Below are 19,663 nucleotides of genomic sequence, written 5' to 3'. Positions count from 1 at the left end.
AAAGACATTAGGTCATCGGAGAAAGATGATAAGAGGGCTGTATTTTACGACGGATATCCAGAATTGGCTCATACAGCTGTAACAGAATGTCAGTACGCATTTCACAGTATCATACCCCGAACAAATTTTGAGTGGTGATGCAATACTTTGAAGTTTCAAACCCCGCTGAGAATCATCACTGTCACATCGCGTAGTAGGCAAGAGCGGTGTCGCGTCTGATACTTTGAAGCGCGTACTGATACACACCTTGAGAACGGGTAGAGTAGTCTGATCTACCGGTGAATTATAAGATCATTCGGTGCCGAGTCTGGTAGTTGGGTAGGCCTGAGTATAGACAGATTAAAACAATAACAATTAAATTTTATTTACATATTTATTTGATAAATGTAACAGTTTTTTTTACAATATCACATATGTTTCTATGAACTATTTTAAATATTTTTTAAACCCGTAATCACATTGCTTGACTCAAATTTCACAAGTTGCATAAAAATAAAGTAAAAAAAGACAATTGTGTAAATATATATAAAGATATATTTATTCATATTCAGAATGTTAATCATGGAAAAGAAGGGTACACTAATCACATCTTCACGTTATTAGGAGTTCATTACGGTTGTCTTCGCTTTCATTTGATACCATTTTCAACAATTTTCCAGAGTTGTCTATGTACAGCCAGAAATGCTTCGTTCAAACACCGTAATATTTAGCCTGATTTAATTCCCACCTCACTATGTATAAAGAATGAGTGGATAAGAACAATGGTGGAAATGTCGAAATGTATTGTTTTAACATTTGTAAGTTTTGAGTAATTCACCACATTCAATTCATCAATTTTGCAAAGTAGTAAGGTAATCACAAAGTAACCTACATTTCAGTTTAAAGCCTCATTAGAATTCATCATTTCTTTATAATCCTTGGGTTAATGCAAAATTAAATTTATTTCAACAAAAAATAATAATTATTATTATAATAATAAGCACGCACGCAGAGTAGGGAACTCTGAACACTGAACGAATGACAGAAAAGCTATTGAGAAAATATTGATAATAAATATCATACTACATGCATAATTGCATTGCTTGTAATCGATATTAATAAAATATTGATTATAAACATCTTACTAGGTACATTGTTTATAGTCAATACTAATAAAATACTGATTATAAACAATATACCCAGTATGATGTAGGAAGCTTACTCACAAAATCTTGCATGAAACTTTTTGAACAGTGGTTTGCCATTAATTAAGGCATTTTACGTAAAGGGAAAGAATAGTCCTCAAGCACAGATCTTCTGTGGACATTGGCCAAAGCAACTATACGTTTATAGTTAGGTTTCGTCATAGATTGAATCGGAAACTGCCCCTATTTCCACGAAATACCAAACAATGGCCACGACTGTCACAATGATGCTTGTCACCATTCCAACGATGTTTAGCCACAAGGCTATCTTTCCCTTGCTCCGGGCTCCCTCCACATCTCCGGAGCCGTAGTCGCAGTCCGATAACACTGAAGAGAAAGAAAGAAATTCACGTATCTTAGTATCATGATGTGTGTAGTTCAAAGACGTGCGTACGTCCGTTCTACTGAGAATCTCTGTGGCTGGTATTATAGGTGTGTATGACTGAAATCTTCATATCTTGAAGTTCGATTTCACTGTCGTTGAATGACAGTGTGTGTGTGTGTGTGTGTGTGTGTGTGTGAAGATAAAGCAGCATTTTATGGTTTAAGTATTTGTTATGCTGAATACAGTTTTTTTTTCATAAAATCAAGGTGCATTTCGCGCAGCGGTGTCCACCAAATAAGACGAATTTCCCTGAGATTAAACCAACTCGTGTTTGGGCGTCGAATTCTTTATATATATATATATATATATATATATATATATATATATATATATATATATATATATATATGTAAATACCGCTTCTTATAATTTCATTTAAAAAGAAACAGTATCAAAGAGTGCCCTATACTAGAGGGCAGAATAATGAAACTAATTCCATGCATAAAAACTCTCTTTACAGAAGAAGAAAAAAATGCCATGAAATAGCCAGAGGCATATCTGTGAACAATTAGTAAAAATCACTTTGACTCTCTCTCCCTCCCTCTCTCTCTCTCTCTCTCCCTCCTTTTTTTTTTTTTTGACATTTTAGGCAGAAATTACTTGAAAAGATGAGAGCAATTGTCCCAAAGAGCGGATTGAGCATCACCAGCACAGAGATGGACAGCCCCATGTAGTTGGGCGGCTTGACACGAGGTCTGACGAACACAGTATTGGTTGTCACAGGAGCGGGCTGGTTCACGACCACCTAATCGAAATAATGGCGTAAAAAAGCTCACGAAATGCATACAGACCAATGCTAAAAATGTAGATTTTCAGTAATTATTCTATCAAAATCGTGTAAGTGACAATCATACGTAAGTGACCTGTTTTAATAAATGGTCACTTATATCCAGGCGTCACCCCACCTCCTTCCCCCACCCCCACCCCTCTTTCTTTCACGTAACAACTCAAAACTTTAGGTTAGGTTTCCGAACAGATGCGCTTAAAATCGTCTCGCCCCAAGGAATACCCCATAACACACCTGTGTTTTAGGTGCAGACGGTGCAGGATTGTATGCAGGAGGTCCTTGGTCGTACCCATAGTGTGGGTTCTGCTGTGGATAAGCCTCCGGGAACGTTCTCATGGGTTGTGCCATGCTGCCGCGCTGAAACAGAAAGGCAGAGAGTAATACTATGATATGAGAACTGAAACGTCACTAAAATCAGAAGCCATGCAGTCAATTATTTTTTATTAATATATCTTTAATCTTCTATTGTTCATTTATCTATTCATATGTGTGCGCGTGTGTGTTCGTGTAGTATATCGTTAGTTGTAATTAATAACTTTGCAGTTCTACCGGTAGATGCCGTACGGTCGCAATTATCAAGTTCAGTAGCATTAATCAATATAAGAGAAGAAAGGAAGAATTTGCACAATGTTATTTTCATGGCATCATGGCCCCTGTTTGTTTGAGGTAAACTTGAAACCTATTTCAACTGAAATCTACTTGTACTGTATGTAATCTTAATATGGTCGACCTTAATACTGATTTTATGGAGATACGAATTAAAGATATAATAGGCGTACTTCTCTCCGTATGTTTTTATCAAATACCTTTACTACGCAATATTGTTTTCCTGGCTTTCACTATAAAAAGCATACCAAATGATGTCAGATATACTTCTTCCCTATTTAATTCTCTTTCTGACACAATGCACATACCACGTGCTATTGAAAAACTTATCAAAATTATACGGACACGGCGAAAAAAGCTCATGAAATCCATACAGACCAATGCTAAAATATATAGATTTTCAGTAATTATTCTATCAAAATTGTGTAGGTGATAATCATACGTAAATGACCTGTTTTAATAAATGTACGTACTTTAAAGTCCTGTTTTATGAGGCGTCACCTCCCCCCCCCCCCCCACACACACACACACCCACCCCTCCTTCTTTTACGCAGTCACTCATAACTTAAGGTAAAGTTTCTGAACAGATGCGGTTAAAATCGTATCGCCCCAAGGAATACCCCATTACACACCTGTGTTTTAGGTGCAGACGGTGCAGGATTGTATGCAGGCGATCCTTGGTCGTACCCATAGTGTGGGTTCTGCTGTGGATAGGCCTCCGGGAACGTAGTCATGGGTTGTGCCATGCTGCCGAGCTGAAACAGAGAGCCAGAGAGTGATACTATGATATGAGAACTGAAACGTCACTAAAATCAGAAGCCATGCAGTTAATTATTTTTTATTAATATATCTTTAATCTTCTATTGTTCATTTATCTATTCATATGTGTGCGCGTGTGTGTTCGTGTAGTATATCGTTAGTTGTAATTAATAACTTTGCAGTTCTACCGGTAGATGCCGTACGGTCGCAATTATCAAGTTCAGTAGCATTAATCAATATAAGAGAAGAAAGGAAGAATTTGCACAATGTTATTTTCATGGCATCATGGACCCTGTTTGTTTGAGGTAAACTTGAAACCTATTTCAACTGAAATCTACTTGTACTGTATGTAATCTTAATATGGTCGACCTTAATACTGATTTTATGGAGATACGAATTAAAGATATAATAGGCGTACTTCTCTCCGTATGTTTTTATCAAATACCTTTACTACGCAATATTTTTTTCCTGGCTTTCACTATAAAAAGCATACCAAATGATGTCAGATATACTTCTTCCCTATTTAATTCTCTTTCTGACACAATGCACATACCACGTGCTATTGAAAAACTTATCAAAATTGTACGGACACGGCGAAAAAAGCTCATGAAATCCATACAGACCAATGCTAAAATATATAGATTTTCAGTAATTATTCTATCAAAATTGTGTAGGTGATAATCATACGTAAATGACCTGTTTTAATAAATGTACGTACTTTAAAGTCCTGTTTTATGAGGCGTCACCTCCCCCCCCCCCCCCCACACCCCACACCCCTCCTTCTTTTACGCAGTCACTCATAACTTAAGGTAAAGTTTCTGAACAGATGCGCTTAAAATCGTATCGCCCCAAGGAATATCCCATTACACACCTGTGTTTTAGGTGCAGACGGTGCAGGATTGTATGCAGGAGGTCCTTGGTCGTACCCATAGTGTGGGTTCTGCTGTGGATAGGCCTCCGGGAACGTAGTCATGGGTTGTGCCATGCTGCCGAGCTGAATCAGAAAGGCAGAGAGTGATACTATGATATGAGGACTGAAACGTCACCAAAATCAGAAGTGAATGTTATTTAATTATATTTTATTAATATATTTTCTATTGTTCATTTATCTATTCATATGTGTGACCTATTTCAACTGAAATCTCCTTGTGCTGTATGTAATCTTAATATGGTCGACCTTAATACTGATTTTATTGAGATACGATAAAAGATATATAGGCGTACACTTCCGTATGTTTTTTTTTTTTTTTATAAAATACCGTAATTACGCAAAATGGTTATCCTGGCTTTCACACACCGCGTGCTATTGAAAAACTTCATTAGGATATTATCAAAAAATTATACGGACATACACACAGTGGAAAATAGAAGTGTCACCCCTACTGAACCAATACTTTGGGGGAGATAAATGACTGTGGAATGATATGCTCCTGCTATAATTTTATTTACATCAAATTACACAAAAAAAAAAAAAAAAAAAAAAAAAAAAAGCAATTCCATGGTACAGCGGTATTATACTCATTAGTCACATTATAAGTAGACCAGGCATTAAAACTACTCAAAATTTGCCTACTTTGATTACTCTGATTCAGGGGGTGACACTTCTTTTTTCCATTGTGTGTATTTTAAAAATAATTTTAAAATAATTTTGAAAAAAAGCAATTCCATGGTACAGCGGTTTTATACTCATTAGTCACATTATAAGTAGACCAGGCCATTAAAACTACTCAGAATTTGCCTACTTTGATTACTCTGATTCAGGGGGTGACACTTCTATTTTCCATTGTGTGTATTTTGATATCTATGTGTCCTTAAAAAACACTCCTTGATGCCAAAGTCCTCTCCATTAACTTTGGCCAGCTGATGTTTTATTATCGGAAACAGATATGCGCACTTGACCGTTCAACTGCTGACAAGATATAAATCTTTTTACCCCCCTCCAGCGCTGGCAGAACGCATCCAGTGTCTTTTTCCCAATGTTATTGTTTAACGCCTCCATTATACGCTTGTGTAAAGTGATACTTGTATTAACCTGGCTACATTTCGCCTTACGCAGAGCGATTTTCTAAATTTCCATTTATGAAGGATAGCGAGAAGATGATAAAGTCCAAACCCCTTAAAAAAACTTAAGAGTCGAGAGTCTTGATGATGTGCGTGACGTGCGTTGGATGCTCTAGACAACCAGAGGCAAGTCATAGTGGGTTTAACATCTTGAGCGTATTGTTTTCACGATCGGATATTCCGCTAGCTGAACGGAGTCGATACTGATAAGAATTTTAAGAAATTGTCTTAATCTCTGATTTTTGTACATAGAAGGTAACCAGTGCATTGTTGATATATTCCTTTTTTCTTACGACAAAAATAATTTTAAAACAAAGTAATTATTATTTTTGTTAAGCTGTACTGTTTTCACAGAATGAACTGTACTTTGAAATATGGTATTTCTGCCCTAAATTTACATCTGCCATGATCTCCACATTTATTTGACGACTACCTCGGCAGCCGGCATCAAATCTTAGGACAATCGAAGATTTTAGTAAATAATTATACTGAAAAGTTGATACTAAATGCCATCAACTGATTTATGAATTGAAACGAAGACAAATCTGCACAAAGTGGCAATGAAACCAGGCCCTTGGTTATCATTAACAGAGATATTTAAAGTGGTTTTAAAAAGTGCACTCAAGTGCATCACTATTTAATGTAGTTATTGTGAAATTTTATTTTATCTGAATTCTCTGAATCATATCTGAATGTCAAGAAATGCTACTGGTCCGGATGGCTCAGAGCGCTCGCCTACTGTGCATGGCGCCGTGGGTTCGATCCCCAGGAACTTACCTGCTGTCTCTTCGCTTTGCACAGCTATAGTTGGTCTTAAAAGCGAAAATAGTGAGAGTATGGAAATACCCTAACCTTTGCAAGGAGAAATATGGACTCCTACATTTAATATTTTCTTTCGAAGGGATTTTCGTTGTTTTTTATCAGCAAAATGGTATTTTATACATTAACACATATAGAAACCCTATAACTTAATTCAAAATTTTCCCCAAGACTGTGGGCGAATCGGTTAATAAAAGGCATATAATGGAGAGTGCCTTGTAGGAATTTCCGTGGTTGTTTTACCAGAAAAAAAAAAAAAAAAAACAAACAAACAAACAAAAACGAGGCTCTACCCTGGTTACAGCAATGCAGCTTTCATTATTCCTTTTTAAAGTTTGGTTTTGGTATATTGAGTGCAAGTCTAATATAAATGAGAAAATTTATACCTTTATTGTTAAGAGTAATTCAGCTTTACTTTGCAAAACAGACAGAATCTGAACCCTCGTTTTATTTGCATTTGACCCATTACAGTAGATGCATTTGATATACTAGGTCACTTTTTACTTTTGATACATGTTAGAGTAGAAAATGAGCACAACGGCGGCTAAGGAACTTGCCAAACGCTTGGCGCACTCACCTGTAACAGTCGACTGTTTGACGAGTTCTATAGAAGCGTCGCTCTTAGCTGAGAGACGAGGCCGTTTTGGTTATCTTAGGATTGCCAATCCCACATCAGTGTAGATCTCGTGACCTCTACGTCATCGCCCCTTTTACAGCGACTATATACCTGGGACATCTTTTAAAGATAACTAAGTTATTTAATCTTCGAAAAGAAAACAGCACTGGCTGGTTGTATATTAAAAATCCCATTGTCACCGTAAAAGGTTAGTCATGGAGGTTACGGTAATAAAAAGACTTTTAACATGATTTCGACTGTAAAGTCGATGGAAAGTGAAACAAACCAAAAAAATTGAAATACCGTTTTTCAAGAACAGCTGTTGATTAAATTTAGTTTTTTCTTGAATGAAATGAATCACTTAATCTGCTTTAGGATAAAAAAATACATTTTGTGATCAATTTGTAATCCTGTCGCTGCTGTTAAACCCACAAAAACCTCCACTTTACATGTATATGTTTCAACACGCACGTGCATGTTGCATTTTAATAATAACTATTATCGTGCCTAAAATGTCTTCACAGATAAACGATTCGACGTGACCTTTATAACACCTCTTATCCGATATCTATTTATTGGGCCGTTGTGTTACAGTGATTAAATGTCTCATTCCCACTGCCGTCACTGTATAATATGTACGCTCTCTCTGAGAAAAGAGCAAGGTTAAGCTGCACTTCAGTATTTGATCACATTTATCAAGGATAATAATTATCTTTCATCGACTGGTCCGGTGAGATAGACAATGAGCAATCGAATTAGTCGACCGGCAATTGACCGAGTTAAATATTTATCTGTATAGATCAACTTAAATTTCCAGGGACTGGTGAATGAATAATTGAACAAAAATCAAGGATACCCTTAATTCTTACCTCTACATATATTTAACGTTAGCAATGCAAATATATCTTATTTTCTAGTTTTGATTTGGCCATACAAAAAGACATTAGGTCATCGGAAAAAAATGATAAGAGGGCTGTATTTTACGACGGATACCCAGATTTGGCTCATACAGCTGTAACAGAATGTCAGTACGCATTTCACAGTATCATACCTCGAACAAATTTTGAGTGGTGATGCAATACTTTGAAGTTTGCGAATCATCACTATCACATCGCGTAGTAGGCAAGAGCGGTGTCGCGTCTGAGGCGGCATTCCCAGAGATTTAGATCGATCCAGAGATTTAGATTTAGATCGACCTAGCTCCCTGGGAGTTCACGCTACATTGCAGTCAGCCGAGCGCACCATAGTTAATTACCCCCTTACAGCTTTTAGTAGGCGGGGCAGACGCTTAAGCCGGCTCAGCTGTCAGTAATCTAGTGAGACTCCCCACAAGGATAAATCGATCTAAAATCTATGGGAATGGGTCTATTACTTCGAAGCGCGTACTGATACACACCTTGAAAACGGGTAGTGTAGTGCGATCTACCGGTGAATTGTAGGATCATTTGCTGCCGAGTCTGGTAGTTGGGTAGGCCTGAGTATAGACAGATTAAAACAATTACTGGCGAAGCCTTATATTTTATTTACATATTTATTTGATAATTGTAACAGATTTTTTACAATATCCCAGATGTTTCTATTTACTATTTTAAATATTTTTTAAAACCCGTAATCACATTGCTTGACTCAAATTTCACAAGTTGCATAAAAATAAAGTAAAAAAGACAATTGTGTAAATGTATAAAAAGATTCATTTTTTCATATTCAAAATGTTAATCCTGGTTTAATTAATTTGTGTTATTTAACATTTGTACGTTTTGTGTAATTCACCACATTCAATTCATCAAAGTAGTAAGGTGATCACAAAGTATCCTACATTTCAGTTTTAAGTCCATGGTGCTTGATTAGAATTCATCATTTCTTTATAATCCTTGGGTTATTGGAAAATTAAATTTATTTCAACAAAAATATAATAGTTATTATAATAATAAGCACGCAAGCAGGGAGTATGGAACTCAAAAACACTGAACGATTGACAGAAAAACTATTAAGAAAATATTGATAATAAACATCATACTACATGCATAATTGCATTTTTTGTAATCGATATTAATAAAGTATTGATTATCAACACCTTACTAGTTACATTGTTCATAGTCAATATTAATAAAATACTGACTATAAACAATACATCCAGTATCATGTAGGTAGCTTACTCACAAAATCTTGCATGAAACTTTTTGAACAGTGGTTTGCCGTTAATAAAGGCATTTTACGTAAAGGGAAAGAATAGTCCTCAAGCACAGATCTTCTTTTGTGAATATGAGCCAAAGCAACTTTACGTTTATAGTTAGGTTTCGTCATAGACTAAATTGGCAACTTCCGCTACTTCCACGAAATGACAAATTATGGCCACGATTATCACAATGGTGGTTATCACAATGCCAGCGATGTTTAGCCCCAAGGCTATCTTCCCCTTGCTCCGGGCGCCCTCCAAATTTCCGGCACCGTAGTCGCTGTCCGATAAAACTAAAGAGAAAGAAAGAAATTTACGTATCTTAGTATCATGTTGTGTGTAATGCAAGGACGTGCGAACGACCGTTCTACTGTGAATCTCTGTGACTAGTATTATAGGTGTGTATGACTGAAATCTTCATATCTTGAGGTTCGCGCGTGTGTTCGTGAAGTGTGTGTGTGTGTGTGTGTGTGTGTGTGTGTGTGTGTGTATGTGACACTGTGAGTGTGTGTGTGAAGATAAAGCAGTATTTTATGGTTTAATTATTTGTAATGCTAAATACAGGATTTTCTTCATAAATCAAAGTACATTTGGCGCAGCGGTGTGCACCAAATAAGACCAATTTCCCTGAGCTTAAACCAATTCGTGTTTGGGCGCCGAATTCTTTTTTCTTAAATGTAAATGTAAATACCGCTTATTATAATTCCATTTAAAAGAAACGGTATTAAAGAGCGCTCTATACTAGAGGCCAGAATGATGAAATAAATTAATGATGAAACTAATTCCATGCATAAATGCTCTCTGTACAGTAAAAAAAACGCCATCAATTAGCCAGAGGCATATCTGTGAATATGTAGTAAAAATCACTATGACTCTCTCCCCGCTGGGTCTCTCTCTCTCTCTCTCTCTCTCTCTCTCTCTCTCTCTCCTTTTTTAACATTTTAGGCAGAAATTACTTGAAAATACGAGAGCAATTAGTCCCAAGACCGGATTGAAGAGCACCAGCACAAGGATGGACAGCCTCATGTGGCTGGGCGGCTTGACGTGAGTTGTGACGAACACGGTGTTGGTTGTCGCAGGAGCGGGCTGGTTCACGACCACCTAATCGAAATAATGGCGTAAAAAAAGCTCATGAAATCCATACAGACCAATGCTAAAAATGTAGATTTTGAGTAATTATTCTATCAAAATCGTGTAGGTGACAATCATACGTTAGTGACCTGTTTTAATAAATGTACTTTAAAGTCCTGATATCCAGGCGTCACCCGCCCCCCCCCCCCCCCCCACCCCTCCTTCTTTCACGTAACAACTCCAAACTTCAGTTGGGGTTTCCGAACAGATGCGCTTAAAATCGTCTCGCCCCAAGGAATACCCCATTACACACCTGTGTTTGAGGTGCAGACGGTGCAGGATTGTATGCAGGCGGAGGTCCTTGGTCGTACCCATAGTGTGGGTTCTGCTGTGGATAGGCCTCCGGGAATGTTGTCATGGGTTGTGCCATGCTGCCGAGCTGAAACAGAAAGGCAGAGAGTAATACTATCTAAAGGTAAGATATAAAAGGTATGATAAAGGTAAACTTTCTGAACAGATGCGGTTAAAATCGTCTCGCCCCAAGGAATACCCCATTACACACCTGTGTTTGAGGTGCAGACGGTGCAGGATTGTATGCAGGCGGAGGTCCTTGGTCGTACCCATAGTGTGGGTTCTGCTGTGGATAGGCCTCCGGGAACGTTGTCATGGGTTGTGCCATTTTGCAGATCTGAAACAGAAAGGCAGAGAGTGATACTATGATATGAGGACTGAAGCGTCACTAAAATCAGAAGTGAATGTTATTTAATTATTTTTTATTAATATATCTTCTATTGTTCATTTATCTATTCATATGTGTGCGCGTGTGATCTATTTCAACTGAAATCTCCTTGTACTGTATGTAATCTTAATATGGTCGACCTTAATACTGATTTTATGGAGATACGAATTAAAGATATATAGGCGTACACTTCCGTATGTTTTTTTATAAAATACCGTAATTACGCAATATGGCTATCCTGGCTTTCACTAACACATACGGCATGCTATTGAAAAACTTCATTAGGATATTATCAAAATTATACGGACATACACACAATGGAAAATAGAAGTGTCACCCCTACTGAACCAATACTTTGGGGGAGATAAATTACTGTGGAATGATATGCTCCTGCTATAATTTTTATTAACATCAAATTTCACAAAAAAAAAAAAAAAAAAAAAAAAAAGCAATTCCATGGTACAGCAGTATTATACTCATTAGTCACATTATAAGTAGACCAGGCATTAAAACTACTCAAAATTTGCCTACTTTGATTACTCTGATTCAGGGGGTGACACTTCTTTTTTCCATTGTGTGTATTTTAAAAATAATTTTAAAATAATTTTGAAACAAAGTAATTATTATTTTTGTTAAGCTGTACTGTTTTCACAGAATGAACTGTACTTTGAAATATGGTATTTCTGCCCTAAATTTACATCTGCCATGATCTCCACATTAATTTGATGACTACCTCGGCAGCCGGTGTCAAATCTTAGGACAATCGAAAATTTTAGTAAATCATTATACTGATAAGTTGAGACTAAATGTCATCAGTTGATTATGAATTGAAATGAAGACAAAGCTGCACCAAGTGGCAATGAAACCAGGCCCTTGGTTATCATTAACAGAGATATTTAAAGTGGTTTTAAAAAGAGCACTCAAGTGCATCAATATGTATTGTAGTAATTGTGATATTTTTTTAATTATTTCAATTCTCTGAATCATATCTGAATGTCAAGAGATGCTACTGGTCCGGATTGCTCGAATGGTACAGCGCTCGCCTACTGTGCATGGCTCCGTGGGTTCGATCGCCAGGGACTTACCTGCTGTCTCTTCGCTTTGCACAGCTATAGTTGGTCTTAAAAGCGAAAATGGTGAGAGTATGGAAATACCCTAACCTTTGCAAGGAGAAATATGGACTCCTACATTTTATATTTTCTTTTGAGGGGATTTTCGTTGTTTTTTATCAGCAAAATGGTATTTTATACATAAACACATATTAACACATATAGAAACCCCATAACTTAATTCAAATTTTCCCCAAGACTGTGGGCGAATCGGTTAATACAAGGCATATAAAGCAGAATGAATTGTAGGAATCTAATGGTTATTTTATCAGAAAATGAAAAAATAAATAGCAAAACAAATAAAAAAACGAGGCTCTACCCTATTAAACAATGCAGCTTTCATTATTCCTTTTTAAAGTTTGGTTTTGGTATATTGAGCGCAAGTCTTATATAAATGAGAAAATTTATACCTTAATTGTTCAGAGTAATTCAGCTTCACTTTGCAAAACAGACAGAATCTGAACCCTCGTTTTATTTGCATTTGACCCATTACAGTAGATGCATTTGATATACTAGGTTACTTTTTACTTTTGATACATGTTAGAGCAGAAAATGAGAATAACGGCGGCCAAGGAACTTGCCAAACGCTTGGCGTACTCACCTGTAACAGTCGCCTGCTTGACGAGTTCTATAGAAGCGGCACCCTTAGCTGAGAGACGAGGCTGTTTTGGTTATCTTAGGATTGCCGATCCCACATCAGTGTAGATCTCGTGACCTCTACGTCATCGCCCCTTTTACAGTGACTATATACCTGGTGCGTCTTTTAAAGATAACTAAGTTATTTAATCTTCGAAAAGAAAAGAAAAGAAAAGAAAAGAAAGGAAAAGAAAACAGTACTTGCTGGTTGTATATTTAAAATCTCATTCATGCATTGTCACCTTAAAAGGTTGATCATGGAGGTTAGGGTAATAAAAAAATATATACTTTTAGGGTAATAAAAAAAGATAGAAAGTGAAACAAACCAAAAAAATATCGAAATACCATTTTCCCAGAACAACTTTTGGATAAATTTAGTTTTTTCTTTAATGAAATGAATCACTTAAACCACTTTAGGATAAAAAAATACATTTTGTGATCAATTTGTAATCCTGTCGCTGTTGTTTAACCCAGAAAAACCTCAACTTTACATGTATATGTTTCAACACGAACGTACATGTAGCATTTTAATAATAACTATTATCATGCCTAAAATGTCTCCATAGATAAACGATTCGACGTGACCTTTATAACACCTCTTATCCGATATCTATTTATTGGGAAGTTAAAAGGCACTGAATAGATTCCCCGCAGGGTTTACACAACAGGTATTCATTACACTCTACCAGGGCGATATTGATTTTCCACAGATATCCACAGATATGTCTGTATACAAATAGACAGTCATTTTGGTCTGAAGTCGATTCAGCCAAAAATGTCCACAATAAAATCCGCGACCCTGGTAGAGGGTAGGTATTCATGTGGGTCGGCCATATTTGATCTGCGGATCTGCTAGTCCGCTGTTCTGCGTGTCCTCTTCCCTCTTAGCTGGATGCGTGTCAGACAGTTAAGCTGATCATATTGATTGCACTGGCCAAAGTCGGATCCACCCAGCTGGTAAGATGAATCTGGATGCGCCTTAAGAGTGGAATTCAAATACTTTGGCCTATAACGAAGTAAAAAGTCGTGTGCCCTCGTCTACAGTTGACAGATTAAAACAATAACTGGTAAATCCTTATATTTTATTTACATATTTATTTGACAATTAACTGTTTTTAACAATATTAAAGATGAAGCACAATAATAAAGTGAAAAAACAAGACAGTTGTGTTAATATAAGAAAATATTCATCGTGTTTTAATACGCAAAAGTTTAATCATGGTTTAATTAATTTATGTTATTAAAGATTGTAAGAAAAAAAGAAGGGTAGACTAATCATTATACATTCTCACGTTATGAGGAGTCCATTACGATTGTCTTCGCTTTCATTTATAATCCCGGAGAAAACGGACAACAACAAATATATGTGTAAGCAGATCTATATATATATATATATATATATATATATATATATATATATATATATATATATATATAAATGCTGGTAGATAAGAGAAACTCATCGAAGCTGTGGCGTTTTACAATGTGCTATAGTTAATAAATAACAGAAAAATATTATTTGAGCATTTATGATAACCATTGTGTCATGGATCTCGTTGACCCCCAAAGCTGTGTATAAATGGACTATAAATTTAGAACAGTTGTTTACCAATAAAACATCTCATAGGAAGGAAAATAAGGCCTTACTCATAAATCAACTGCGAACGGTAGCACCTGTAACTTCACAATCCGTATAATTGCTGGCGCTTCGTGACACAGTATACTAAGGATAAACCTCAACGATATTAAACACCAGGACTAGAGTGATTATTAAGACGCCAAACACTATGCCAACAATGTTGATCACTAGGGCTGTCTTGGCTTTTTCCCGGGCGCCCTCTACATCTCCCTTGTAGTACACGCTGTCAGATAGCACTAGAGAGAAACAAAAATATTTTGAAAGTAAAGATCAAAGGAAGAAGCACGTCCCATGAAACGATCTTGTGATGCTTTAAAAATCTATCGTATTTCACAAGCTTAATATCATTTTACTTTCGTTTTCGTACTAGGAGAGAGAGAGAGAGAGAGAGAGAGAGTAGACAAGGCCAACACTGTTTTTATACTATGCCAAAAACACAACGCATATCTTTATAGTATAATAAAACACGTATTATATGTAATTAAGCGCACCGGGTTCTCATCTACATGCACATGTAATAAGACATCACTTCGTTTAGGATTACTTTTTGTCTTCATAAAACCCATTAGAAGACATCCGCCGAGGCATGTTTTCATTTCTTTTTTTTTTTTAAGTATATATTTAGGTAGAGAATTACTTGAATATTTAAGGGCAATTATCCCAACTGGAAAGCAGCAGCATAAAACCACAAAGATGGACAGTGCCATGAAGTTTGGCGGTTTCGGCTGGGCAGGGCCAAACACATGTACAGTGCTGACCACTGGAAAGGGCTGGTTCACAATCACCTGAAATATATATCAGTAAATGTTGTTAGTCATCCGGTAGAATAAGAATGATAAAAGTGTACAACTCTGTTACTGGAACTTACATTAAACAACTGACCGACGTTGCGGTCTTAACCCGAGACCTTTCATTAGGTAAATGACCTGGAGGGACTGGTCACCTGATCTATTGTCATACGGTTAGGAATAAGTCTCCAAACTTTAAAAGTACGAGTTAAACATCACAGAAGACCAAGCACTACTGTACTATCAGAGTTATTCATATTTATCAACCTTAAATATAATGGTCAAACAAAGATGGAGAAAAATAATTCATACAGTGCAATCCTAGCAGTGTACCAGTAATACTAGAATATGACTGGGTTCCCATACCTTGATCGATCTAACAGGATCGATCTATCTCTGTGGGGATTCTCGCTAAATTGCTTTCAGCTTAAGCGGCTGAGATGTATGGCACGCCTACTGAAGCTGCTAAGCAATAATAAATTACCTCCTAGAAACTTCAGTAGGCGTGACAGACATCTAAGTCGCTTAAGTTGATTGCAATTAAGCGAGAATCCTCTCGGAGATAGATCAATCCACAGTTAGTGCGTTATGGTCTGGGACTGGCCATATAATTTCCAATTCCAGCAAAACAATAGACGAAATGAAGGGCGATGATGAAGAAAGCATAGTGCATTACCGCCAGTAGATTAAGTGCCTGTTTGAACACATGCGCTTGATTACCCTAGGTTCTAGATTCCGGTATTGCCAGCTCGATCTTGATTTCATATATAACCCATATCAGCAATACCAGTCACACCAGTAATATACTAGTAAAAATGACTCCAAGGTATATTTAATATTTACAAGCTAATTTTTACGTTGCTCTGACACTCAGGGTAGCGCTTGATACGCCCCAAGAGAAACACTTATATACACACCTGTGCTTGTTGCGCTGGATTGTTTGAGGGCACAGGTCCTAGACCGTACCCATACTGATACAGCAGGGTTTGCTGGGGATAGGCTTCCGGGTACGCTGGCTGGGTGGGTACCATGACGTAGGGCTGAGACAAAAAGGAACCAGATGTTTTGTACAGAACTGAAACTTCTTTTTTTTTTCTGAAAATTATATGTGGGCTTTTTTTTCTCTCTTTTTGTGTTAAAGCATGTAATAATACATGTAGGAATGCCAGTAGGAGGACAAAGTGTCGATTGCAGCAATATCACATTGAACCAATGATGCCGCCTTTTATCTGGCCGCGTCTGTTTTTGGCCGCGGCTGGTTTGACGAGCACTTAATACCTACCTCTACTGAAATCACTACATATATTGCAATTATTTGCCTAACAATTTCATAGAATAAGCTAGGTCAGATATGGAGTAGATTTTGTTGAGAATTTAATTAATTAATTAATTTAATGAGTAATAATGAGAGATTATCCTATTAATTACTTAATGAATAAATAATTAATGATAAGTTCTTTGTAATTTTGTTAATAAGTAAGTAAATTAATTATGAATAATATTGAGAATTAAGCTGTCTTTTCGGAGGTTTGTAGATCTTCATTTCTTCCTTTCTTCAATAAAAAGACAACACCCGGTGCATGCATTGCATGAATGTACTTACTGTTTTCGAAAAAATAAATAGATAATTAAATGGGTTGGCTACATGAAAATGTATACAGGGAAATGATAGAACATACATGTACACTTGAATGAACCATTCCAGGAAAAACATAGACGAAATGATGGTCGATTACAAACGCATGGCGTATTAGTACTATTACCGCCAGCAGCGTACCTTGAGCCGCATTCAGCACAGTGGACTAACTAGAATACGGGTCAAATATGGCGACCAACTAAAAAGCTTGCCGTCTAATCCGCTAATAGACACTGAATAGATTCCCCATGAGGAAGTATTCAAGTGGGTCGGCCATATTTGATCTGCGGACTTGTCAGACCGTTGTTCTGAATGAGGCCTTATTGAATGCGTTTCAGCGTCTCGATATTCCACGCGCACACATACCGTATACACATCAACACAGAGACGCTATTAGACAAAGAAAGTTTCTTGACACATACGTTTAAATCGCCCCATGGAACCCTATAGAACTCCCCTTTACAAACCTGCGCTTGACATGTTGAGGGCTGAGGTCCTTGGTCGTATCCATACCGTGGGTTTTGCTGTGGATAGAGCTCCGGATACGGTTTCATGGTTTGTGCCATGGTGGAGATCTGAGAGAGAAGCCAATGATATTATGGTGATAACTGAAATGTCTTTTTCACGAAAGGTAGGAGTTATTTGGGTTGAAGAAAACTAAAATGACAGAAATTCACCGGTAAATAGGAGAACAAAGAGTCCATTTCGGCAATGCCACTCTCATACATGTAACATCATGGCTGCGGCTAGGTCTACGAACACAAGAAACAAAAAAAAAAAATAGCTATCTCGAATGGAATCTGTACACTCATAATTAACATTTGCCATACAGTATTGGTTTTATGTCTTTATGCCAAAAAAGAGGCAAAATTACAATTATCCCTGTATTTTTGTTTCGAAATATCAGCACAATCATGACATCCGTTTTCAACCTTACACCAAATCTCACCGAATTATTTTAGATATGTTTTCAGTGTGTATCCCACTAAATCCCTATGGGTGTGCACTTTGAGAATGCAGCCATTAACAACATCCTTAATATTGATCCTCCTACAATTGAAAGAATATGTGCCGCTGATTTCGACATTCTTTTCACAAAGTATACATATAGCACTTTTACAGGGGCCAGATATATATTCTGACAGTCTTCCAAATTATCTTTGTTGATCTATCCTCCATTTTTGACCGTCTTCCGACGGAAAAATTTGATACCCGTCAATGTAAACTTGAAAATCTGACCGTCTTCCGGAAGACCCAGATAACGGCCTAAATCCGTCCCTGTTATACCATTTTTATTACTGAAAATAAGATGCAACGGGTTCTTTTCGTAGTTGGACCCTATTTCATGGATTGGCTTGAAAAGCGTATATTTTGAACTTACCGATTTAGATATCAATCAAAGGCATCGACATTTTGAAGGGGTCTCTTCACAATCATTCTTTACCTGTACACTATAGTGTTAATCCTGGGCGGTGTTCTGTAAAGCTTGTCACTTGCAGTAACGTTTTCTAGCAACTTTTCACGAAATTCCGACTGGTTGCGTATGTTGATATTCTCGAAGATTTGTAAGTGACTATATCTTGTGCGTTCTCTCGTAAATTGACAACTGCCTTCAACCTAAAGGGACTTTGTTGCAGGCTGTACGCATGCACATTAGGTAAAAAACGTGGAAAAGGGTCCATTAATTTTTTTTTCAAATTCCTGTTTTGAAGCCCAACACTTTAAAACCCAGGCAGAACGCGGGGAAGGCACAATAAGGGGGGAAGGGGGCGATGCAGTTGATGTCATTATTTTTACCATCGGGCAGTTGCACGTATGAGTTAAATATAACCTTTTGAGAATACGACCCCGGACAATTGGTTATTATGTACATATAGGTTATTTTTATACAGAGAAGAATCAACTAAATGCTTATAAAATGCTGAGCATTCTGGAAAATTTCATGTTAAGATCTCAGTAGAGCCAATTCAACCCTTGTAAGATGAAACATCTCCCACAGGCTGGAATTTACTCGTTTTATGTTAGCACTACCTACTGGCAGTTAAAACATAATAGACGCAATCAATTTGATTTTAAACGGCCATACGGACTAAATAAGCTAATTAAACCTTTAATGAGCTACTGTGCTGCTTCAATGGCCTGTTCAGGTGAAATAACATCCCATAAAATGTAATATATGGTCCACAGGAATGTGTTTAAACACTTCTGACACTGTTAAATGTGTTGAAACTGCTGCTAAAAACTGTTTCACTTGTGCAACACGGCCCTTGATACTTGTACAGACTGGTGCAAATGCTTGACATTTTCTTGATTTTATGCTTTTTTGCTGTTTTTTTTTTTCTTTTTTCACATAGTAACATTTGCAGTGCGTGACTTCAAAATCCCATTGGACATAATATATATAAATGTGTCATATCCAGAGAGCTCTACTATGCGGAGCATTTATACACAATCCAATAAATAAATAAATAAATAAATAAATAAATACTAAATGATAAAACTCAGAGTTGAGGTTTAGACAAGCCTCGAATTTATTATTATCTGTTTAATTATATATATATATATGCTAGTTACCTTTGCTTTCAAAAGGTTCATGTTCCTTACTCAACACTCAAAAATCGGGGTGCTTTAGCAGTAAATTATGTAATATTA

General features: G+C 36.8%; 2 protein-coding genes across 3 annotated transcripts; both read right to left on the bottom strand.

Annotated features, from left to right (window-relative positions):
• Positions 1-359: 359 nt before the first annotated feature.
• Positions 360-13,008, bottom strand: LOC106151677 (uncharacterized). The gene is made up of 8 exons (XM_013525045.2): positions 12,914-13,008; positions 11,027-11,152; positions 10,778-10,903; positions 4,593-4,715; positions 3,595-3,717; positions 2,591-2,713; positions 2,170-2,314; positions 360-1,511 (listed from the first exon to the last, which is right to left on the bottom strand). The coding sequence occupies exons 2-8, from the start codon at positions 11,141-11,143 to the stop codon at positions 1,333-1,335; spliced, it is 936 nt and encodes a 311-aa protein (XP_013380499.2). The 5' UTR covers positions 11,144-11,152; positions 12,914-13,008; the 3' UTR covers positions 360-1,332.
• A 1,366-nt stretch (positions 13,009-14,374) lies between these two features.
• Positions 14,375-18,857, bottom strand: LOC106151674 (uncharacterized). 2 transcript variants are annotated; one of them, XM_013525036.3, is made up of 5 exons: positions 18,456-18,857; positions 17,479-17,586; positions 16,293-16,415; positions 15,225-15,372; positions 14,375-14,823 (listed from the first exon to the last, which is right to left on the bottom strand). In XM_013525036.3, exons 2-5 carry the CDS (start codon positions 17,575-17,577, stop codon positions 14,672-14,674), a joined length of 522 nt encoding a protein of 173 aa, XP_013380490.2. In that variant the 5' UTR covers positions 17,578-17,586; positions 18,456-18,857; the 3' UTR covers positions 14,375-14,671. The 2 variants fall into 2 exon arrangements, with proteins under 2 accessions (XP_013380490.2, XP_086874527.1); XM_087018401.1 differs by lacking the exon at positions 14,375-14,823 and having other exon boundaries at positions 14,952-15,372.
• Between the last annotated feature and the right edge of the window lie 806 nt (positions 18,858-19,663).

The sequence above is a fragment of the Lingula anatina genome, chromosome 7 (genome assembly GCF_051362555.1).
Source record: "Lingula anatina isolate TDL-2025a chromosome 7, LinAna3.0, whole genome shotgun sequence".
In the NCBI taxonomy this organism is placed as follows: Eukaryota; Metazoa; Brachiopoda; class Lingulata; order Lingulida; family Lingulidae; genus Lingula; species Lingula anatina.
This window is presented reverse-complemented; position numbering and strand designations above follow the sequence as displayed.

What these genes read in the sequence shown, in the direction of transcription:
- LOC106151677 (XM_013525045.2), bottom strand. Translation starts at nt 11,143, where the DNA reads ATGGCACAACCCATGACAACGTTCCCGGAGGCCTATCCACAGCAGAAC. An exon ending in CGTCTGCACCTCAAACACAG is followed by an intron (nt 4,716 to 10,777) that starts GTGTGTAATGGG and finishes TTTCTGATTCAG; the next exon opens with CTCGGCAGCATGGCACAACC. An exon ending in CGTCTGCACCTAAAACACAG is followed by an intron (nt 3,718 to 4,592) that starts GTGTGTAATGGG and finishes TCTCTGTTTCAG; the next exon opens with CTCGGCAGCATGGCACAACC.
- LOC106151674 (XM_087018401.1), bottom strand. Translation starts at nt 17,577, where the DNA reads ATGGCACAAACCATGAAACCGTATCCGGAGCTCTATCCACAGCAAAAC. An exon ending in CCTCAACATGTCAAGCGCAG is followed by an intron (nt 16,416 to 17,478) that starts GTTTGTAAAGGG and finishes TTTTTGTCTCAG; the next exon opens with CCCTACGTCATGGTACCCAC. An exon ending in ATCCAGCGCAACAAGCACAG is followed by an intron (nt 15,373 to 16,292) that starts GTGTGTATATAA and finishes TATATATTTCAG; the next exon opens with GTGATTGTGAACCAGCCCTT.